This window comes from Mirounga angustirostris, unplaced genomic scaffold, assembly GCF_029215605.1.
Source record: "Mirounga angustirostris isolate CCGP_5_RB_7025 unplaced genomic scaffold, mMirAng1.0.hap1 SCAF_3, whole genome shotgun sequence".
In the NCBI taxonomy this organism is placed as follows: Eukaryota; Metazoa; Chordata; class Mammalia; order Carnivora; family Phocidae; genus Mirounga; species Mirounga angustirostris.
The window spans coordinates 51926095-51950226 of NW_026991711.1; the positions used below are offsets into that span (position 1 = coordinate 51926095).

The window sequence follows — 24132 nt, forward strand, 5'->3', positions numbered from 1 at the left end:
ATAATACATAAAATATGTATTATAAGAAGAATTTAAAATGTGAATCTGATCTTTTTACTAACACACAAAAAAGAGTGACATAAAACAAGTTATGTAAGTCACAATAAGCACAGCATTGACACCAAAAAAAGAAGCAGCACCTTAATTTTTAATGACGAGATAGAGAAAAATTTGTTCCATGGGTCAGGTCATCATATAAAGTACAGTGTGTTAAGGAGTTAAAAACAGAAGTAACAATAATTACAGCCACTAATACTTAATGGAGAGTTTACTAGGTGCCAAGTACTCTATATAAATTAATTCATGTAATCCTTATAACCTTAAGAGACGAGTACAATTACTGCCTTCATCCTACAGATGAGATAACCGAGGTATGAAGGGGTTAACTTACCCAAAGAAGGACACACAGCTAATAAGCAGAGGATCTGGGTTGTCCTCAAAAATATTATTACAATAAATACAGCACCAAATTTCAGTAAAAGAAATTCCACAGTGAAGGAACTAGCTTGGATGAATCAGGACATGGATACACTGGAGAGTTAATATAGGAATGTACCAATGGCACACCTCTCAGGCTGCCCTCCACAAATGCTGTTTCTCAATCAAGTTCTTTGAGAAGAGTGAGAAAGTAGTGACTACGGTGTTACCACTCTCCAAACTGCCCCCAAACAAGCTAGTCTCCATTGTTGTTTAAAAAGATCTTTGTATACATGTGTAAAAGATTAAAATAAAGATGCTTTAGCTAACAGTAATTATATCTCTAGGTGGATATGATTCTTCACTTTCTTATTTCTAAATCAAAAATATACACTGTGGGCACTCAAATTTTTTTTGATTGGGCTAAGTATTATTAATGATTTTTTTTCTCCCAATAGAAACTAGCTGTAATTCTATGGGCTTTCCAGGTCGATCTCAAGTAAGTTCCGCTCAAATAAGCAAAAATATCCTGCCAAAAAATATCCTGCCAGTAGAGTATAAATATTAAGAAAATCTCAGACTTAAGTGAAACAAAGAATACATCAAGGCTAGCTGATGTAAGCCATCGATTTTGCAATAAGGGATTAATTATGTCCATACCTATTAGTGGCAGAATACTGCATAAATATTGTAGAAACACATAATGTTAGTAATTTTTAGGTCCCCAAATAGAAATGAAGCCATTATTTACAGTCTAAGCATGCTCAGTGAACAAAATGGAAGGCATGCTGCCAACGTTCCTCAGTGTCATTTATGTTTGATCTTAAAGAAGCCTCTCATTTTACATATTGTAAAATTATCTATAAACTTTTCCATGCTTCTCCTGCAAGTTCTTCTCTTAAAGACCTATTTTTAACTTGTCACATGTATAATAAATGCTTTTTTTATGTATACAATGATGTATACATAAGCCTACTATGATTGTTTTAAATGACTCTTCTATGGATGGGAAGAAGCTGATTTTGAATCATCTATAGCTCTCTTCATTATAACCAGTGGGATCTCTTCAAGATGATCTGCTCTGCTTAAACACTTATTCTATGAACACAGAACAAAATTCTTCTGACCAAAGCTAACCAGAAGTCAAACCCCCTGTCTTACTAACAACTGATCCAACAAAAGAACATCTTAATATTAAGTTGCAAAATAAAACATAAGTCAAGGTCAGTATATGTACAAAAAATGTCATATGTATTCAATGAAGATACCTAATCAAATACCCTTGTAATCTTCCTGTACTACAGAGGCTAAAAAATGAGAAACATTGTTTCTTAGATGCTTTGCAACTAAAGTTCTGTAGGTGACCCAGGTTCTACTAGCATTCTCACATATACACAACTGGGAACTGAAAAAAGTGGCGGCAAGCAATGAGAGGAAGGTGGCAACCAGCTCCAGGGGACCTGTTCTCCTAGAAAGCCATGGCTGAAGCTCTCCTGCTCTGTCATTCCTTACTGGGTAAAATCTAAACACTGTTCCTTGTCTCTCCCAGAAATTCTGTAAGCTACCTAATACCCAGTGGTAAGTCCCTCTCAGTATTAGATAGCCAGGATGGATTCTATTGCCCACAACAAAAAAACCACAACCTAAGGATAATAATACTTTAAAAATAAGCCAACTTATTAAAGCTTGTGCAGAAATGTTCATGGACAATGAAGTCTACGGAAGAGGGTGAAAAGACTTTCCAAAAGTAAGGTCAAAGGCAGAGACATTACTGAGCAGAACCCCAACAACACACAAACTGAAGAACCACATTTTACTCAAATGGTACGGCAAACTCTGCTGCATTTTATCACAAGTGTGTGACTCTGTTAGAACACGTGGGAAAGCTGCAATCAATTCTAACTTAAATATTTGGAATGATATTTGCCTTACATTAAAATTAGTTTTTTAAAAGCAAGAAACAAGATATAAAATCAAGGTTGTTATAAGTACTATGGTATTCAGTAAAGACACCTGAAACAGATATGGCATTTGGCCTCATTTAGCCCCACTCAAACCCCTTCTGGTCAGCCAATGTGGAAGCAGCAGGTACAGTATGAGGAAAGCAGAGTTTCGATTCCAAATCTGCCACTTCCTTATAATGCGATAAATGGATGATGTGAGGAAAACAACTTTAGAATTAAATGAGATGTCTGGCACCTAGTGGGTATTTGATAAATAACAGCTGAATCAGAACCAAATGAAGAAAAAAATACAAATACATTAAAATTTAAATTTAACAATAAAAGTTCAAGACATTAATAGAAGTCATGTGACAATGCTATATGACAGAAGAAATTCTTGTTTTAGGATTTATTTTTTTTAAAGATATTATATATTTATTTGACAGAGAGAGACACAGCAAGAGAGGGAACACAAGCAAGGGGAGTGGGAGAGGGAGAAGCAGGCTCCCCACCGAGGGGCTCGATCCCAGGACCCTGGGATCATGACCTGAGCTGAAGGCAGAGGCTTAACTACTGAGCCACCCAGGGTGCCCCTTGTTTTAGGATTTAAAGATAATACAGAAACAAGTAGGGATTAGTAAAGAAAAGCTGACAAAGGTCAGATATGAGCCAGTCCTTTAAAAATAATGTATATTTTTCAAAATTATTTATCCACTCCTTCATATATTGACTGCTTATTACTTGCAAGTCACCGTTCCAGGAGCTGAGGGTACAGCAGTGGAACAGATAAACATGGTCCTTACATTCCAGGGGGGAAGAGAACAAAAATAGACATAGGAAAGGGGACAGAGGACGAGAAGGAAGGAAGGGAGGGAGGAGACACGAGTAAGAAAAAAGATCACATAGGGGGTCAGTGCTCTACAGAAAATATCGGGTAATGTGATAGCAAATGACTTGGTGGGTCAAGGATGCTTTCTCTAAGTATATTTAAGTTGCAATTTGACAGACGAAAGGCCATGTGAAGATCAGGGGTGAGAGTATTTGAGGCTGAGGCAACAGCCTGTGCAAAAGCCCTGAAGGAGAAGCAGCTAGACGGGTTTAAGGGACTGAAAGTAGCCAGTGAGGCTGAAGCATAATTAGCAGAGGGTCCAGCAGGGAAAGAGAAGCCTGGAGAGGCAGGCATGGACAGTGGTTCTCAACCCTGGCTGCCTGTTAGAACTACCAAGTAACTTTTGGAAAAATACTGAAGTCTGGGTTTCACTCTGACCAACTACTTCAGACCGCCTGGTGATAGGGCCTCAACACTGGAAGTTTTTCAGAGTTCCCTGGGTAATTCTAGTAGGCAACCAAGGTTGAAAAGCATTGATGGAGGGCTCATAAGCCAGGCTAAGGCGTTCTTAACCATATTCTATGTATGATAGGAAACTATTGACAGATTCTAAACAGGGAAATGACATGATCTGATTTATTTCCACCATTCTTTTTTTTAGATTTTTATTTATTTGACAGAGAGACACAGCAAGAGAGGGAACACAAGCAGGGGGAGTGGGAGAGGGAGAAGCAGGCTCCCCGCGGAGCACGGAGCCCGATGCGGGGCTCGATCCCAGGACCCTGGGATCATGACCTGAGCTCAAGGCAGACGCTTAACGACTGAGCCACCCAGGCGCCCCTACTTCCACCATTCTTTAGAGAATAGATTATGGGATACAACATCTTCTAATTAAGTATCTACACTTGTTTCATATCTACCAGTTAAATATCTACAAAAGAGTAGATATTTAATATTTTCACCAAGAGATAAATTTTAAAATAAATAAACTGAAAACTGTAAGATATTAATGAAAGGAAGTGAAGAAGACACAATTAAATGGAAAGATAGTCCGTGCTCATGAGCTGAAAGAATTAGTATTATTAAAAAGTTCCAAAGCCTAAAGCAATCTACAGATTCAATGTAATCCCTATCAAAATTCCAATGGCATTTTTCACAGAAATGGAGCAAACAATCCTAAAACTTATATGGAACCACAAAAGGCACTGAATAGCCAAAAGGTCTTGAGAAAGAACAAAGTTGGAGGCATCGCATTACCTGATTTCAAACTGTATCACAAAACTGTAGTAATAAAAACTGTATGATATTGGCATAAAAACACACACATAGATCAATGGAATAGAACAGGGAGCCCAGAAATAAACCCACACATACATGGTTAACAAATTTATGACAAAGGAGTCAAGAACATACATTGGGGAAGGGATATTCTCTTCAATAAATGGTATGAGGAAAACTGTAGAGCCATATGCAAAAACTGGACCTCTATCTTACACCAGACACAAAAAATCAACTCAAAATGGATTGAAGACTTGAATGTTAAGACCAGAAACCACAAAACTCCTAGAAGAAAATATAGACAGTAAGCTCCTTGACATTGTCCTTGGATTTTTTGAGTGTGACCAAAAGCAAAGGCAACACACCCAAAAATAAACAAGTGGGACTACATCAAAAGAAAAAGAAAAAGCTTCTGCACAGCAAAGAAAACCAACAAAATAAAAAGGCAACTTACTGAATGAGAAAAAATATTTGTAAATCATATCTGATAAGGGTTAATATCCAAAATATATAAAAAACTCATACAACTCCATAGGAAAAAAACAATCTGATTTAAAAATGGGGACCTGAATAGACATTTTTCTAAATGGCCAGCAGGTTACAAGAAAAGGTGCTCAGCATCACTAATCTGGAAATGCAAATCAAACCTCAATGAGATCACCTCACACCTGCTATTATCAGAAAGACAAGAGATAACAAATGTTGGTAAGTATGAGGAGAAAAGAGAACACTTGTGCACTGTTGGTGGGAATATAAACTGGTATTGCCACAATGGAAACAGTATGAAGGTTCCTCAAAATATTCAAAATATAACTACCATATGGTCCAGCAATCCCACTTCTAGGTATATATCCAAATAAAATGAAAACAGGATATTAAAGAGAAATCTGTACTCCTGTGTTCATTGCAACACTATTAACAAAAGCCAAGATAAAGGAAACAACCTATGAGGTTGTCCTATAGGAAACAACCTATGAGGTGTCCATCCATGGATTAATGGATAAAGAAAATGTTTTTTATACATATAATGGAATATTATTCAGCCATGAGAAAGCAGGAAGTCCTGCCATTTGTGACAACATGGATGGGCCCCGAGGGTACTATGCTAAGTGAAATAAGCCAAACAAAGAAAAATAAATACTCTATGGTATCACATGTGGAATCTAAAAAAAAAAAAAGAAGAAGTCAAACTCTTAGAAACAGAGTAGAAAAGTGGTTTGGTTGTCAGGGGCTGGGAGGTGAGGGAAATATGGTAAAATGGTACAAACTTTCAGGTATAAGATGAGTTAAGACCGGGCACCTGAGTGGCTCAGTCGGTTAAGCGTCTGCCTTCAGCTCAAGTCATGATCTCAGGGTCCTAAGATCAAGCCCCATGCTGGGCTCCCTGAAAAAGTCTGCTTCTTCCTCTCCCTCTGCCCCTCCCCCCACCCTGCTGGTGCTCTCTCTCTCAAATAAATAAAATCTTGGGGAAAAAAAGATCTGAAGATACAATGTAAAATGTGATGACTATAGTATTATATAATTGATATTTGTTAAGAGAGAATTTCAATGTTCTTACCAAAACAAAAGAGAGAGAGACTGAGAGAGAAAGAAGTATCTACAAATATTCAACCAACATAACTGATGTGTTCTTAAAAATCCTAAGTAAAGTTCCATATGCCAAATACATTTTCCACCAAATTGTCAACAATAGGTCTAGAGATAGTGGGTTAGAGCTACTGGAGATGTTCATAGCTATAGTAGATCCTACAAAAAGCAAATGATGCTAGACTACTAACTGGCTGTGGGGGTTAGGGTAGATGGGGAGAAGGCTAAGAAGTGTGTCATGGTTGTATTGCTTAACAACTCTTTTGATCAACTTAATGTGTCCCCTTTGGCACTTTTCTAACAAAACTAAAGCTGCTCTCTCTGAATTAATCCCCATTGGCAGACACTGTGCAGCAGGGAGCTGAACACTTCTCATTAGGTGGGAGATACGGAAGAGCTGATGGATTCAAGGAGGGTCATTAAGGATAAATGTGGAGTCTCCTGCCTGAAGCAGCACAGAAAGAGGCCTGCTAAGGTTCAAGAAATAGGCTGGTGAAGGTAGCAACCTCACCTTGCTCACCTTCCCACCTATGTGAGGGCATAATGGACATCACTCCGCTCCTGGGCACAGGCTGTCTGCCCACACCTACCTAATCCCGGAAGAGTTTAAAGGAACCAAAGGAAGCATCACAGGAGCTGGGAATGGCCAAAGATCCTCTTCAGATTGTTAATCTCTTAACAGTAGTCCATAGAGTATAAAATCAGGAATGTGGCAGCTTCTACATTCTTTTTTTTTTTTTTTTTTTAAGATTTTATTTATTTGACAGAGAGACACAGCGAGAGAGGGAACACAAGCAGGGAGAGTGGGAGAGGGAGAAGCAGGCTTCCCGCTGGGCAGGGAGCCTGATGCGGGGCTCGATCCCAGGACCCTGGGATCATGACCTGAGCCGAAGGCAGACACTTAATCGACTGAGCCACCCAGGTGCCCCAGCTTCTACATTCTTAAGGTCCAAGCTACTTCAGCTCTGAGTCCCCAGAAGCACTAAATGAACTCTGTTAAAGAATACCTTTCCCTTTGCTGTCCTTTTTTCTTTTTTAAGATTTTATTTATTTATTTTTGAGAGAGAGAGCAGTGTGCACAAGTGGGGAAAAGGGGCAGAGGGAGAAGCAGGCTTCCCGCTGAGCAGGGAGCCCAATGCGGGACTTCATCCCAGAACCCTGGGATCATGACCTCTGTCAAAGGCAGATGTTTAACCAACTGAGCCACCCAGATGCCCTGCTGTCCTTTTTGACTGTCTCTATGGTTTTGTCAAATGGCCTTCATTTCAAATACCTCAGAAAGCCCTGTTTCTACTATGAGACTGGCTTATAAATCACCAATAAAAGTTCTACACATTCAGAAAGGGTTTGGATCCTGAGTAGTTGCATTTTTTTAACAGGGAAAAATAGAAAAACAAAGCATTTCAGAATCACCAAATGCAACTAGACAATAAAGCTGAGAGGATGTATTTACTTTTTATTTCCAAGAATAAAATATGTTTGCAAAATACACTGTACATACAAAAATTGTGAATTCCAAATCAAATCAAAATTATATCCTTCTTTCTTTTCTTTTTTGACTTTGACATATTCCTCATAAAAGAATATAAATATATAACATCATCACTAATCTCATTAACCTCTAGCAAACTCCTCATTCTTGCCATGATCTTTGATGACTATAAAATCCTGAGGACTCTTAAAAGACTGCCCTAAGGACTTAAAGGTGGAAAATAAGTGGCCATAATTAATTTTCATATGAAAATTATGAATAAAAAGATATAAAGTGTAACAGCACATACATGAAACATGGAGGAAGGAATAAAAAAAGGGGTTTTTTTTAGAATGTATTTGAGCTTAAATGACCATCAACTTAACATAGACTGCTATATATTTAGGATGTTATAAATGAACCTATGGTAACCACAAATCCAAAACTATAATATATACCAAAAAAAAAAAAAAACCACAAAGAGAAAGAAATCCAAACACCACACTACAGAAATTCATCACAAAGAAAGAGTGCAAAGAACAGAGAACTATAAAAATGACCAGAAAACAATGAACAAAATGGCAATAGGTATATACCTATCAATAATTAAACATAAATGGCCTAAATGCTCCAATCAAAAGACACAGGGTAGCACAACAGATTAAAAAAAAAAAAAAAGACCTATATACTGCCTATAGGAAACTCACCTCAGACATGAAGAGACATGAAGACACATACAAAATGAAAGTGAAGGGATAGAAAAACATTTACCATGCAAATGGACATTAAAAAAAAAAAAAAAAAAGGCCAGGGTAGCAATACTTGTAACAGACTAAACAGATTTTAAAACAAAGACTGTAACAAGAGATAAAGAAGGGCATTACAAAATGATAAAGGGATCACTCCAACAAAAAGATATAACAATTGTAAATATCTCTGCACCCAACACTGAAGCACCTGAATACATCAAACAAATATTACTGAATACAAAGGGAGAAATTAATGGCAATACAATAATAGTAGGGGACTTTAACACCCAATCTACATCATTGGATGTAAGGAAAATCAATAAGGAAACAGTGTCTTTGAATGACACATTAGAGCAAATGAACTTAACAGATATATACAGAACATTCCATCCAAAACCAACAGATGACACATTCCTTTCAAGTAAACATGTGACATTCTCCAGAACAGATCACATGTTAGGCCATAAAACAAGTCTCAATAAATGTAAGAAGACGAAATCACACCATGCATCTTTGCTGACAACAGCGGTATGAAACAAGAAATCAATCACAAGAAAAAAACTGGACAAAACACAAACATGTGGAGGCTAAACAATAGTAAACAACCAATGGTCAGCGAAGAAATCAAAGAAGAAATAAAAAAATACAGGGAGACAAATGACCTACATACAAATGGTCCAAAATTGTGAAAACAGTTCTAAGAGGGAAATATACAGCAATATGGACTTACTTCAAGAAGCAAGAAAAAGCTCAAATAAACAATCTAACTTTACACACCTAAATGAACCAGAAAAAGAATAAACCAACCCATGGTGAGTAGAAGGAAAGAGAAAATAAAGATCAGATCAGAAATAAATGACACAGAGGGTGCCTGGGTGGCTCAGTTGGTTGGGCGACTGCCTTCGGCTCAGGTCGTGGTCCTGGAGTCTCAGGATCGAGTCCCGCGTTGAGCTCCCTGCTCAGCGGGTAGTCTGCTTCTCCCTCTGACCTCCTCCCTCTCATGCTCTCTGTCTCTCATGCTCTCCGTCTCTCTCAAATAAATAAATAAAATCTTAAAAAAAAAAAAAAAAAAAAGAAAGAAGTGACACAGAGACCAAAAATAAATAACCAAAAATAGAAAAAAAAAAAAAAAATGAAAGCCGGCGCCCGGAGAAGCAGGAGGAGAGGTCGGAGCCATCTCCAGGAGCCTTAGAGACCGAGTCCTTGGCAGCGGTGGCGGTGGCAGGGGAGCGCACCGGCAGATTCATTCCACCACTTACTTACAAGCTGAAAACGGTAGGCCACGGGAAGTCTTACTGGTTTCAGGTAGAAACAACAGTTGAAGATGTCCAGCAAAACGGCAAGCACCAACAACATCGCCCAGGCCAGAAGGACGGTGCAACAGTTGAGGATGGAAGCCTCCATCGAGAGAATAAAGGTTTCAGAGGCGTCAGCAAACCTCATGTCCTACTGTGAGGAGCACGGCAGAAGAGACCCTTTGCTGATAGGGATACTGACCTCAGAAAACCCTTTCAAGGATAAAGAAACTTGCATCATCTTACAGAGGAACAGTGAAATGGCTCCTCGCCTCTTCTCAACAAAGCAAATTATGAGCAGCAACTTGGAAGAAATTTACCTTCAGCTTATTTGGTAACCACTGCTAATAACTAAAATACTCTAACTTGGGGGGAAAAAAAAAAAAGAAAAAAAAAATGAAACCAAGAGCTGGTTCTTTGAAAAGATAAACAAAATTGATAAACCCTTAGCCAGACTCATCAAAAAAAAAAAAAAAGAGAGAGAGAGAGAGAGAGAGAAAGGACCCAAATAAATAGAGAAGGAACAACTGACACCACAGAAATACAAAGGTTTATAGAATACTATGAAAAATTATATGCCAACAAATTGGACAACCTAGAAGAAATGAATAAATTCCTAGAAACATACAATCTTCCAAAACTAAATCAGGAAGAAATAGAAAATCTGAACAAACCAATTACTAGTAACAAAATTGAATTGGTAATCAAAGAACTACCAAAAATTAATAATCCAGGACCAGATGTATTCATAGGTGAATTCTACCAAACATTTAAAGAAAGAGTTAGTACCCATTCTTCTCAAACTATTCCAAAAAATGGAAGAGGAAGGAAAGCTTCTAAATACATTCTATGACACTAAAATTACCCTGATACCAAAACCAGACAAAGACACCATAAAAGGGAAAACTACAGGGCAATATCCAACAATACATTCAATGGATCACTCACCGTGATCAAGTGGAATTTATTCCAGGGATGCAAGGATAATTTAATATTTGCAAATCAATCCACACGATACAACCCATTAACAAAATGAAGGATAAAAATCATGATCATCTCAATAGATGCAGAAAAAGCATTTGACAAAATTCAACATTTGTTCATGATAAAGACTCTCAAAATAATAGGTTTAGAGGGAATATACCTCAACATAATAAAGACCACATATGAAAAACACAGCAAACATCATACTCAATGGTGAAAAACTGAGAGCTTTCCCTCTAAGATCAGGAACAAGACAAGGATGCCCACCTCTCACCACTTTTATTCAACACAGTACTGGAAGCTGAAGCCATAGCACTCAAACAAGAAAAAGAAGTAAGAGGCATCCATATTGATAAAGAAGAAGTTAAACTGCCATTATCTGCAGATGAAATGATATTACACGTAGAAAACGCTAAAGATTCCACCAAAAAGAACTATTAGAAGTGATAAATGAATTCAGTAAAGTTGCAGGATACAAAATGAATACCCAGAAATTAATAGTAGCATAGGGAATATAGTCAATGATATTATAGCATTGTTGGGTGACAGATGGTAGCTACATTTGGGGTGAACATAGCATAACACAAAGAGAAGTTGAATCACTATGTTGTACACCTGAAACTATATAACATTGTGTCAACTATACTCAAGTAAAAAAATTAAAAAGAAAAAAAATTGCCCCAAGACCCCTAATCAGAATTACTGCAAAGTACATTTAAAACAAAGGTACTGACTAACAGAGATGATCATGTATAACAATGTGTTCTTACCAATAGTACCAGACTTCGTTACATAGTGTCCTTAAATTTGGAGCTATTCCACAGAGAATCCCCAAATTTGCAAATCCTTCCCTCTTCAAGCTTACAGATCCCATGTTTTTAGATCACCAAGGATGGTAAATGAAATACCTCTCAGGCTAGAGTTCCTTATTTGGTAGGATTCCTTGGTCACTTGTTTTCTTCCCTGGGCTAATGGATTTGGTTTTATCGTAATGTTTATTTTTATACACATGCCCAAAGGCCTCCTACTTTTTAGAAACCTAATAAATACTTCATGATAACTAAATTTGTTAAGATAACACAAAAGATTTTGTCTATTACTTAAGAAGTACATGGTTTCAATTAAATAAGCAGTCCAGTGCATAGTTCAAAAAAATTATAAAAGATTTGAATATCAAATTTGGATACTTTTTTGTAAAAAGCAAATATAAAGCCTATGGCCTTTTAAATGGCAGGTTTGTGCAACATAAGCCTGTTCTTCTAAATGAACCTCTGTAATTGCACAGTTAAACTTCAAGGTGCACTTTGCATTTTTTACAATATATAAGTTGAAAAGATTATCGAGTTAAACCAGCCCGTATCTTGCCTTTTCAATACATAACTTTGTGCTATGTCCTGTCCTATACACACTCCAAGTAGTTCTAGTCATGAGCTTAATGTAAATACTGCAAGTGTCATTACACTGAACTTCTGACTACATCTCTGTCAAAATGAGCACCTAAGATGTATTTTACAAAGTTTCAGTTATAAAAATAACACACTCTTTTTTTTTTTTTTTTTTTTTGCGAGAACGAGAATGAGAGAGAGCACGAGAGGGAGGAGGGTCAGAGGGAGAAGCAGACTCCCTGCCGAGCAGGGAGCCCGATGCGGGACTCGATCCCGGGACTCCAGGACCATGACCTGAGCCGAAGGCGGTCGCTCAACCAACTGAGCCACCCAGGCGCCCTAAAAATAACACACTCTTGAGATGGATTTCTATCAGTTGAAGGCAACCTTTAATTTTTTGAAATCCCTCCATTCCATTATATTGTTTTTGAAAAGCCAGCAAGTAGAAAAACAGACCAATCCTGAAGAACAAACTGATGAGCCAACACTAGCATGCTAAAGCAAATCAAGCTAATGTGAAGGAAAGCATTCCAAATAAAAACAGATGGTAGTGTAGGGCCTCAACCCAGTTCCCTCTTATCTCAGAGTGAGCCTCATTGTCTGCTCCTTATTGTTTTTAAAGATGTACAATCTAGCAGGCAAAAAAAAAAAAAAAAAAAGGCTTGAAAATTAATAAGCTAGAGACTACTGTACAAGCTTTGGCTAATTTGAGGTATAAACTCTGGCACTTAACCTTTCTCATCCTTAATTTTGAAAGTCAGGAAATTCCACTTTACTGGCATATTTTAGAGAAACTAGTCAGTTAACTTTTGGTAAATCACTTTGATCACTTCAAAGAGGCTATAGAAAGAGATTACTAAATCATCATGAAACTTTATTTTGGAAAAACATAGAAATACATAGAAAATTGTAATTCTAGAACTGAAATGAGTTTGTCTCAAAATAGAGTCTCCTGCTTTATCCTATAAGAACTTGTTCTCAGAAATCAGGAGTTGATCTAAATAATTCTCTCGCTTTTTCTACATTACAGAACGCTATAAATAGAAAAGCTCTTAAATGTTTTTATGGGGAGAATGAGAACAATGTCTGAATAATCACACCTATCCCTGACATACATTAAAAATAAAAGTCATTCCACTTAAAATATTTTTAGATTTCCCAAGCCTCTAAGATGGTGCACATTTCCTTGAATATCGTCTTCATGCCAAGCACTGTGCTGTGGTCTAGCCCACTGGTTCTCAATTCTGTTGGGCCTAATACCCCTATTTTATAAACAATACCTTCAAACATTTGCTTTATAAGCTTGAAAAAATCCACAGGTAATAAATTGCACCTACACACGTAATTTCAAATAAAAATAGAGGATAATGCCTAAACTTTAGTACAAGGAAAATAACTTGTTATAAAATACTACATAACTTCAACAAATATATGGTCACAACTACACCAAAAAATATAATGATGAAGTCAAGTGCTTGCAGTTACAGAGAGAATCACTATGGATATGAAAACTGTATCAGCTGATGCAAGTGTGCTATATTTGTAACTCAAATACCATGAACGGCAATACTTTTAGTGATGTGATCTTCTAAAATGGTCAGGGGAGTAGGCAGAATAATACCCCTACACAAAGATGTCAGAGAGTCTGTGAATATGTTACTCTGCATGACAAAAGAAACTTTGCAGATGTAACTAAACGAAGGACCTTAAGAAGTGGAGATTAAGGGCGCCTGGGTGGCTCAGTTGGTTAAGCGACTGCCTTTGGCTCAGGTCATGATCCTGGAGTCCCGGGATCAAGTCCCGCATCGGGCTCCCTGCTCGGCGGGGAATCTGCTTCTCCCTCTGACCCTCCCCCTCTCATGCTCTCTCTCTATCTCATTCTCTCTCTCAAATAAATAAAATCTTTAAAAAAAAAAAAAAAAAAGAAGTGGAGATTATTCTGCATTACCTATGTGGGCCCAATCTTACGACATGAGTCTGTAAAGCTGCAGGACGTTTCCCAGCTGTGGTCAGAGAGAGAGAGGGCAGCACGAGAAGGACTCAGTGCTCTGTTGCTGGCTCTGAAACAGAAGGCATAGCGCCTTCATGTGCGAGGACTGGAGAGAGTCCAATCTAGAAGCTGAAAAAGGCATGGGTGAATTCCTTCATAACCTGGATGTAAGGACTCAAAACCTAGATATAATAGAACAAAATATTAATAAATCTAACTATAAAAAAACTTTCTTTAATTCTATGAGGCAAAAAAAAATTTATGCCTAGGGCGCCTGGGTGGCTCAGTTGGTTAAGCGACTGCCTTCGGCTCAGGTCATGATCCTGGAGTCCTGGGATCGAGTCCCACATTGGGCTCCCTGCTTGGCAGGGAGTCTGCCTCTCTCTCTGACCCTCCCCCCTCTCATGCTCTCTATCTCATTCTCTCTCTCAAATAAATAAATAAAATCTTTAAAAAAAAAAAAATTTAAGCCTAGATAAAGCCAAAGGACAACAGACACTGATAGAAAATACATGCAGCATATATCACAGACAAAAAGCAAAATGGCTAATACATTAAGAACTCAAAAACAGAAGGGAAAAAGGCCAAACATTCAATAGAAAAATGGGCCAAAAAAAACCAAAACAAAACAGGTAACTTAGTAAGAAAAGACATGATATAATGTCCCTTAAAATTAGAAATGATTTTCACAAACGTCTGGGTGGCTCAGTTGGTTAAGCATCTGCCTTTGGCTCAGGTCATGATCCCAGGTCCTGGGATTGAGTTCCACATCAGGCTCCCTGCTCAGGGGGGAGCCTGCTTCTCCCTCTGCCTGCTGCTCCCCCTGCTCTCTCTCTCTCTCTGATAAATAAATAAAATCTTTAAAAAAAATAGAAAGAAATGATTTTCAATTCCCTCCTAATATAAGAAATACAAATTAAAATTACTCCTTAGATACCATTTCGAAGTATCAAACTGGCAACCATAAAAAGCTTGGTAGCCCTGTCTGTCAGCATTGTTGATGGGAAAGCAAAATGGTATCATGATTACAGAGGAAAATTGGGCAATTCCTGACAAAACTACCCATGCATTTATCTATCAACCTCACAATCCCACTTCTAGGAATTAATCCTGAAGATACACTTCTAACAATATAAAAACACATATGTACAAGGTTATTCACTGCAACTTCATGTGTAATTATAAAATATTGAGAATAAAGCCAATTATCCATATATAGGAGACTGGTTAGATAAACTCTGGTCTGTCCATATGAGAGAATAACATGCAAAGACAATGAGGAAGAATGAGAAAGATCGTTATGAAAAGGTAACTGCCCTTAGTTTACACTTTCTATTAAAAAATTCACAGAGGATATAGAATTTGCAAGTTTTACTTTTTCATCTTGACATCTACTATGTGCCCATGAAGGGAATAGATTGTTGAACAGCACATTGTCCTTGCCTCCAAGAAGTTTGCAAACGATGAGACAGACAAATAGCTAAATTCCATCAATTCCAAGATACACACTTTTTACATTTTAATATCCCTGGAATCAGGACACACCTTCAATGGACAGAATCTTACAACAGCTGCTGGCCAGCTAATTATTCTCTGCCCATGTCTGAACTTAGTTTTGTACATCTGTCTGTGGCAAAAAGGGGCAACTATAATCCATTCATGTTTTGGTCAACAAATTAAAGACCACTTGGGAAAAGAATATGAGTCATAGCTATTGCCTTAAAACATTTCAGTCAACCCCTTCTGTTAAAATTAAGTATCAAAACCCAAATGGCTATCAGTAGCTTGGAAGAATATCCTGGAAATAATGGAAGCGCACTCTGTTCTTGACAAAGCACAGAGGATGCAGAGGATATTATGTGAAACAACATAAACATCTACACCTGAACCAAAAAGTTCTTTAGAAGAGTCAGACTGAAGGTGAAGAAGTTTTAAAAATGTTTCCACCATTTATCGCATTTATATTTTCTTTTTTCTGCATACACAAGAGATATATGATCTAAATTAAGTTTAAAAGAGTTCTTTCATTAAGAATAAAATAAAGGGGCGCCTGGGTGGCTCAGTCAATTAAGCGGCTGCCTTCGGCTCAGGTCATGATCCCAGAGTCCTGGGATCGAGCCCCACGTCGGGCTCCTTCCTCAGTGGGGAGCCTGCCTCTTCCTCTCCCTCTGCCTGCCACTCCCCCTGCTTGTGCTCTCCCTCTATCTCTATCAAATAAATAAATAAAATCTTTAAAAAATAAAATAAAATAAAATAAAAATGCTAAGTGATAAAGTCATGTCCTAATTTTATTTGCTGCACGACTTTCTTAGTGGAACACAAAATAATGGTGTGTCTTACAATTGATGGCAGATTGGCCTGAATGAAATATAGTATTATTCCAGTACAGAATCACAATTTTTCTAAAAAGAATTTATTTATTTATTTGACAGAGGGAGACACAGTGAGAGAGGAAACACAAGCAGGGGGAGTGGGAGAGGGAGAAGCAGGCTCCCCGCGGAGCAGGGAGCCGGATGTGGGGCTCGATCCCAGGATCCTGAGATCATGACCTGAGCCGAAGGCAGACGCTTAACGACTGAGCCACCCCGGCGCCCCTGGAACCATAGATTTAAGAGCTGGTGAAACACACAGGGAGTACATATAAATCGAACTGGGGACCAATCAGAAAACGCAGAGATAGCAGTTGTGGGGCTAAATTGTGAAGAGTAAGCAAACTGGTCCACAGGAGAAGGAGGTTCATACAGCATGAGCAAGGCAAGAAAGTATGGCTGCCTCACACAACAAGTCATGCTGAGGAGACCACAAACCATTCTTTATGGCTGGAGTAAAAGGTGAATGTTAGCTGCATGAGTTAAAGCCTCAAACCTGGCTAAGGGAGGTTTGGAGGGGCCAAAAAAAAAAAAAGCAGTGTGCTAAGCAACAGAATTTGAAATTATCTTCCAAACTATTAGAAGTGATTCAAAGGCTTAAAGCAGGGGGAAAATTAGAAAGAACAAATTTCAGTGTTGGAAGTATGGATTAGGAAAACTCCAGGCTGGAAACAGGTGGAAAGCCTAGAAAGTTAGTGTTGATAACCGAGGTGAGAAGGGCTGAGCCCCAAAAGTAAAGCTACTGTAGCAGGAACACACACAAGTACCGACACAAACACCAATAAAAATGTGAGAAGGTTCTCAGCAATTAAAAAGAACTACTGAAACATGCAACAGTGTGGATGAATCTCAAATGCATTATGTTAGTGAAAGAAACCAGACTCAAAAGGCTGTTCAAATCCATTTTTATGCCATTCTAGAAAAGGCAAAATAGGGAGAGAAAACAGATCAGTGGTTACCCGTGTCAGGGAGGGGGTGAGTACAAAGAGGCACAAGGGAATTTTTTAAGCTGATGGAAATGTCCCATTATCTCAATTGTGATAGTGGTTATACAACCAAATTTGTTTGTCAAAATGGACGGATTTTACTATATGTGAATTGCACCTCAATTAAAAAAAAAAAAAAAAACCTTAATTAAGAAAAAACAAAAAACAAAAAAACCAAAGGGGCACCTGGGTGGCTCAGTAGTAAGCATCCACCTTCGGCTCAGGTCATGATCTCAGGGTCCCAGATCGTGCCCTGTGTCTGGCTCCCTGCTCGGCGGGAAGTCTGCTTGTCTCTCTTCCCCTCCCCCTACTCATGCTTGCTCTCTCTCTCAAATAAATAAATAAAAATTTAATTTAATTAAAAAAAAACAAAAAACACCAAAACTGTGATAAGGTGGAGCACAGACACATTCATTCACAGATATCGCCCATGGCTGTTTTTCTACTGCAAGAGCAGAGTTGAGTTGTTTCAATGGGGTCCACCTGGTCCATAAAGACCAAGACATTTATGATCCAGCCCTTTTAAGAGTTTATCAACCCCATTATAGAGTAATATCACCCATTTGTTTGGTTCTCCTTTAAAAAAGCCCTTAATTGCCCATAAAAGGAATAGGAAGACAGTAACAGAATGTGCATAAACACTCTGTTCAGCCCAACTAGAGGATAGAAATGAGTTGTTTTCTAAATACATCCTGAATTAAATCTCTAAAAGACGAGAGTATATATTCAGTTCTAAATAACAGCCACAGATTGTTTTTAGAACATTTCTAAAAACCCTCCCATTATCTTCTGATTCAACCTATTGTTTAAATTATATGTTTGATGGTTATTTTTTCTTGTTAAAGTGGCAAGAGACCAGCTTTTTATTGAAGTAATTACTAGCACTCTAAAACCGCTTCTTTACATAACTTCTACATGAAACAACCAGCTTTCCCGTGTATTTGAGGTATGAAGTGTGCATTCAAATAATTAGAGACGTGATCACTTCTCTGAAGCTGCAAAATATAGATAATAAAGCTTGTGGCATTTTTACATAAAATAAAGCATAAGCACTATGTGAAAATCTTAAAAATGTGGTAAGGAAAAAAATTATACCAGTTGCCTAAAAACAATTTTGATATAATATGAGTTGTTTTCATTATTCATTTTTAAAATGAAGAAGTGTGATAAAATGTTAATATGCATAGGCAATAATCACAATGGTGGCTTTAAAATTAGTTGAGCATAAACTTGAGTCGCCTTTTCCAATAATGGTGATATATTACAGAGAGTCATCTATACTCTGTTGTTTCCAATAAAGTATATTTGTGAAGCAACTTGTTAGAGTAAAGTTGTAGTTTGTGGCTTTACAATTTGATTTGTAAAATTCCCTGCGTGTGTGATTGCCACCTGCTTATTAGTATCCTGATGAAATTTACTGAGGTAACTATTCCATACAATGTATAATATTTATAATTTTGTAATTATAAATAACATAATGCACTATAACTTATCTATGAAATTATGACAAACAACATTATAGTTATTGGTCCTCGTAGCATGACTCTGACATTATAAGCAAGAAATATGGAATCATATTGAATAAAAACATCCCTTCAAACTGAAGGGAAATTTTTTTCTGCTAATCTTTAAATGTTTATATGCATTAAATTTTATACTTTGATGGACTGCAATAATTTTTAAAGCACATTCTGTACAAAGGAGGCAGGACACAAAGCAACGTCATTAACAAGGAGAATCTGAAAAAGACATGAGATAGGAGCCTTAGTAATCCTGGGAGTTGAAAAGGATTGTTCAAGTCAACCATTTTAAAGTTCTCATGTGATGTTGACATACACTGTTCTTTAAAAATAAGTTTTATAATAGAAGAAATTTGAAGGAGCTGAGGTAAGTAAATTCTTCGATACCCTCATGAAGGTTAGTCTCTGTGGGAAAAGAAAAAATACAAAGAAGACAGGAAGGATGACAGATGGTAGCAAAATAAGAAATCAAGAAAACAAGATGAGCTACAAAGAATCATGTAGAAAGTCAGCCTCCAAGGTTGAATATTAACCATTTAAGTGAATATAGCTATCTTAAAATCTTGAGAGAAAAGTATAAAGTCAAGGCAAAGATAAGAAGTGAGTAAATAAATCCAAGACACAGAGCAGTAAAAACAAAGGAGAGAATGAAAGAAGGATACTTTCCACTGTATTTGGATAAACAGGAAGAAGTAGATTGTAGATTAGATGGAAGACAGAAAAAAGGATTTGGTTTGAGTTCAGCTATAGGAGAAAAACTTAGTTAAAAATTAAAAATGACTCTAAGATTTCAAAATGTTTTAGATAGTGATTATTTTCATTAAAAGTCCCATGAACTTATCTGTTCTTAAAATTCTTATTGGAGTTGACTTGGCTTTTATCCAACTAGTACTTTAACAAAAGAAAGATATCTCAGATCTGGTGCTGTTTATGATCGTGCGGAAAGAAATCTGGAAACATGCCCTTATCTGGTTGTGAAGGAAAAGAATAATAACTTGGATTTCTTCAATACTATGAAATCACTGGCTTCAACACTAAAAAAAGAATAACCAGTTAAAAGAATCTGACCTAACACTTGAGCCAAGTGATTTAAGATTTTTACAACCTATTAAACTTACTTTATGTACTACCACAAATTTGTGTTAAGGCTCTGTTTTTCTTTTTCTTCATATGAAATCCAGTTCTAAAAATAGTCAAGTCTAAAAATAAAGCAAAACCCACAGATTAAGTGTAGCTTTATACATGTACAAATAACAGGGAAATCTCCACATCTTCTAGGAAAACAGATGTTGGGTTACTTATTCCCACTAAATTCTCTATGTCAGCTCAAACTTCCAGAAATTTTTCATTAATATGGACTATATTATTATAAAATCCAAACCCATCTTTAATTCTATTAAATTCGTTCCTCTGTCCCATTGAGATCAAAGAGCTCTACTAATAAATAAGAAAATGTGAACAAAAAGTCTTATACTATCATGAAAACCAACTGATTAATAGTTTACAAAACTGCAAATGACAATACAGTCCCTAATTAATGCTTTGATCCAGTTCATGGAAAGAAGCTATATGGAGAGAGATGGAAACAAACCTCACCTACATTTTTATATTTCTTTAACCTTTTCTGAAGTCTATGCTTTCAGAAACCACTTTTCTTCTAGATATTTCTGTGAAGACTAATGAGCAGAAAGGCAAAATTGGAAAAGGGGTTTCCAGAATATACGATTAATTTGCATAATTGTCTCTGTCCCAGTTTTCCCAATCCTTAATGGTAGAATTCTCCTACCTTTGTTTATCCATCAATCAACAAACTGAACAAGAAAGTAAAAAAAAAAACCATTAAAATAGTATTTTTATTAGCTTGCTGTCACTCTCCAAAAATATATAAGAAATCTGTTCTTAAACTACTTCTTCCATATATAAAGAAAACATTCTCAATGGCAGGATACTTTGGGTAAGTTTTCAGCAGAGTTGAGATCTGAACTGATGAATACATACATACTCTCTTGCTTGGTTTTTCTTTTAATGAAAAACAGAATGAGGTGACCATAATTTTCACAGCTCACGTATATAATCTTAGGATAATTAACCACTACCAAATCACCATAAACTGGCTACAGAAACCTAATACAGAAACAGTATTATCTGGAAAAATTTATAAGGCTAAATTATTTTCAGCTTTCATTAGAATGGGAGCTTTTATTTTAATGTGAAGAAAATAATCATGTGTCTAATTTTAGAAATAATATTACTAATAAATTAGGTTAGAGTCAGGGGAGCCTGGGTGGCTCAGTTGTTGAGCGTCTGCCTTCGGCTCAGGTCATGATCCCAGGGTCCTGGAATTGAGGGTCCTGGGATAGGGCCCTGCATCAGGCTCCCTGCTCAGCAGGAGGCCTGCTTCTCCCTCTCCCACTCCCCCTGCTTGTGTTCCCTCTCTCGCTGTCTCTCTCTGTCAAATAAATAAATAAAATCTTTAAAAAAAATTAAATTAGGTTGGGGTCAGAGAGAAAAGAAATGTTATCCTCTAAAGGTCTTCTCCATATGATTTCAAAGCAATGGCACCTGGGAAATAAATTATGCTTGTATTTATCCTTGACCTATAAGTGGGATATAAAATATTAGAGTAAAATTTAACTAATTTGACAAATATATTAATGATTTGGGCCCAACCCCCCAATTATTTGGTAGAAAAGTATTTGCATTGGAAATTAGAAAGGTGATAGTTAACTGGTTGGTGAGATGATAAAATGCCATCCTCAGATCACTTCTAACATGAGGTATGTAAGGGTAGAGACACATGAACTAGCATACTGAGCTAACCATCTGCCTTCTGATCTCTGCAAAGACATCAAGAGGAGTGATTTCATAAGATGTCAGGGTATTCCTCATGGCATCTTCCATATATTAAAGTTTAAGATAACCCCTTCTCCCAATTTCCTTAATTCTCTTTAAAAAGCCAGTAGGTCTACAATCAATTTATAAAAACTCATTTCAAAATATATTTTCAGTGGGTTCCAAGACTTGCCACTTCCTGTACAGTGTAGAAATTTATTCTCTTTTCTCTACATGTTTATATCTAAAGACCAAGGATGTCACTACTATTTTAATCTTGTCACCTTTATTTTCTTCGTGATTTCATAAACTTGGATCATATGCTTCTTCCTAGATTTTATTTAAACTCTGGCCAATTCAATCAATAGGCACAAAGTAACCTAGAGCAGCACTGAAAGGAATCTTCTCAATACTCTGAAGTATGAGCTGCCAACATTTTCTATAACCCAAAGTCACAATAAGTAACTGGTTTAAATGTCATTTTTCAAAAATAATAGGATTCTTAATGTTAAATTTATTTAGTGTCAGTAACAATAAGAAAATTTAACTAAAGAATAAACTAAAAATGCAAAATTCAACCTAAAATATAAGTAAGTAGTATCATATCCACTTCAAAAATTGTTCAAAGGATCTGCTATGAGTAAAAAGATATCATAACCACCCAAAGACTAACATACAGAATCAATAAATTAGCAGGATAAAAATGTCTTAGGAGGTATCATTACAAACAAATACATGAGAGAAAATTTTACTCTGTAAAATTACCAGCTATAAGTTTGCTTTTTTTCATACTATATACAACATGTACATTCATAAAAATTATCTATTCAAAAATATTTAGGAATAAATTTAACCAAGAAGATAAAAGACTCGTAGACTGAAAACTATAAAACATTGCTGAAAGAAATTAAAGAAGACAAATATCTGAGAAGACATTCATGTTCACAGATAGAAAGACTCAATATTAAGTTGACAATATTATCCAAAGCGACCTATAGATTCACTGCAATCTCTATCAAAATCTCAACAGCATTTTTTTTCATAAATAGAAAAACTTATCCTAAGATTCAAATGAAAACTCAAGGGACCCTGAATATCCAAAACAATCCTGGAAAAGAAAATAAAGTTGGAGGTCTCACACTGCCTGACTTTAAAACTTACCACAAAGCTATAACAATCAAAACAGGGTGGTATTGACATAAGGACAGACAGAAAGACCAAGGGAATAAAAGAGAGAGCCCAGAAACAAACTCTCGCCTATATGGTCAACTGATCTTTGACAGGGATGCCAAGACTACTCCCATGAGGAAAAGACTGTCTTTTCAACAAATCGTGCTGGGAAAGCTGGACATTCACATGCAAATGACCTGAAGTTTGACCCTTACTTTTCACTGTATACAAAAATCAATTCAAAATGGATCAAGGAGTCAAAGACCTAAATGTGAGACCTAAAACTATAACATTCTTAGAAGAAAACATAGGGAAGATTCATGATGTTGGATTTGGCAATGATTTATTGTATGTAACACCAAAAACACAGGCAACAATAACAAAAAGATAAATTAGTCTTTGTCAAAATTAAAAACTTCTGTGCATCAATGGATAGTATGAAGAGAGTGAAAAGACACCTACAGAATGGGAGAAAATATTTGCAAATCATGACTGAAAATGGGTTATTATCCAGAATATATAAAGAACTCCTACCAACTCAGCAACAAAAAGACAACCCAATTGAAACCCAGGCAAGGAACTTGAACAGGCATTTCTCCAAATAAGACATACAAATGGCCAATAAGCACATAAAAAGATGCCTAATCTCATTAGTCATTAGGGAAATGCAAATCAAAACTACAAGGAGTTATAACTTCACACACTGCTGGTGGGAATGTAAAATTAGGTGCTGCTGCTATGGAAAACAGTTTAATAGCACCTCAAAAAGTTGAACATAGAATTACAATATGGTTCAAGCAATGTCACTTCTAGGTATATACCTAAAAGAACTAAAAGTAGGGACTCAAATAGGTACTTACACACCAATGTTTATAGTAGCATTATTCACAATAATCAAAAGGGGGAAACAACCAGAGCATTCATCAACATTTGAATAAACAAAAAGTAGTATATCCATACAACAGAATATTATTAAGCCATAAAAAGAAATGAAATTCTGATTTATGCTATAACATGAATGAACCTTGAAAACATACTAAGTAAAATAGAGACAAAATGACAAAAAAAGTGTATGATTCTATTTAAAAGAGGTACCTAGAATAGGCAAATTCATAGGGACTGAAAGTAATATAGAGGTTACCAGAGTCTGGGGTTGGGGGGGATGGGAAGTTATTGTTTAATGAATATAGAGTTTCTCCTCGGAATAAAAAATTTCTGGAAATAAGTCAGACAGAGAAAGACAAATACCATATGATTTCACTTACATGTGGAATCTAAAAAACAAAATGAATAAACAAACAAAAAGCAGAAACAGACCTGTAAATAC

General features: G+C 36.6%; 2 protein-coding genes across 11 annotated transcripts in view; one reads left to right on the plus strand and one right to left on the minus strand.

The window, feature by feature from the left end:
* The window catches only part of VWA8 (von Willebrand factor A domain containing 8), a 344595-nt gene that overhangs the window by 242068 nt on the left and 78395 nt on the right, over nt 1-24132 (minus strand). The window lies entirely within an intron of this gene.
* Nucleotides 9505-9933, plus strand: LOC123839767 (guanine nucleotide-binding protein G(I)/G(S)/G(O) subunit gamma-12-like). Its single transcript, XM_045869519.3, has one exon. It carries the CDS (start codon nt 9599-9601, stop codon nt 9905-9907), a length of 309 nt encoding a protein of 102 aa, XP_045725475.1. The 5' UTR covers nt 9505-9598; the 3' UTR covers nt 9908-9933.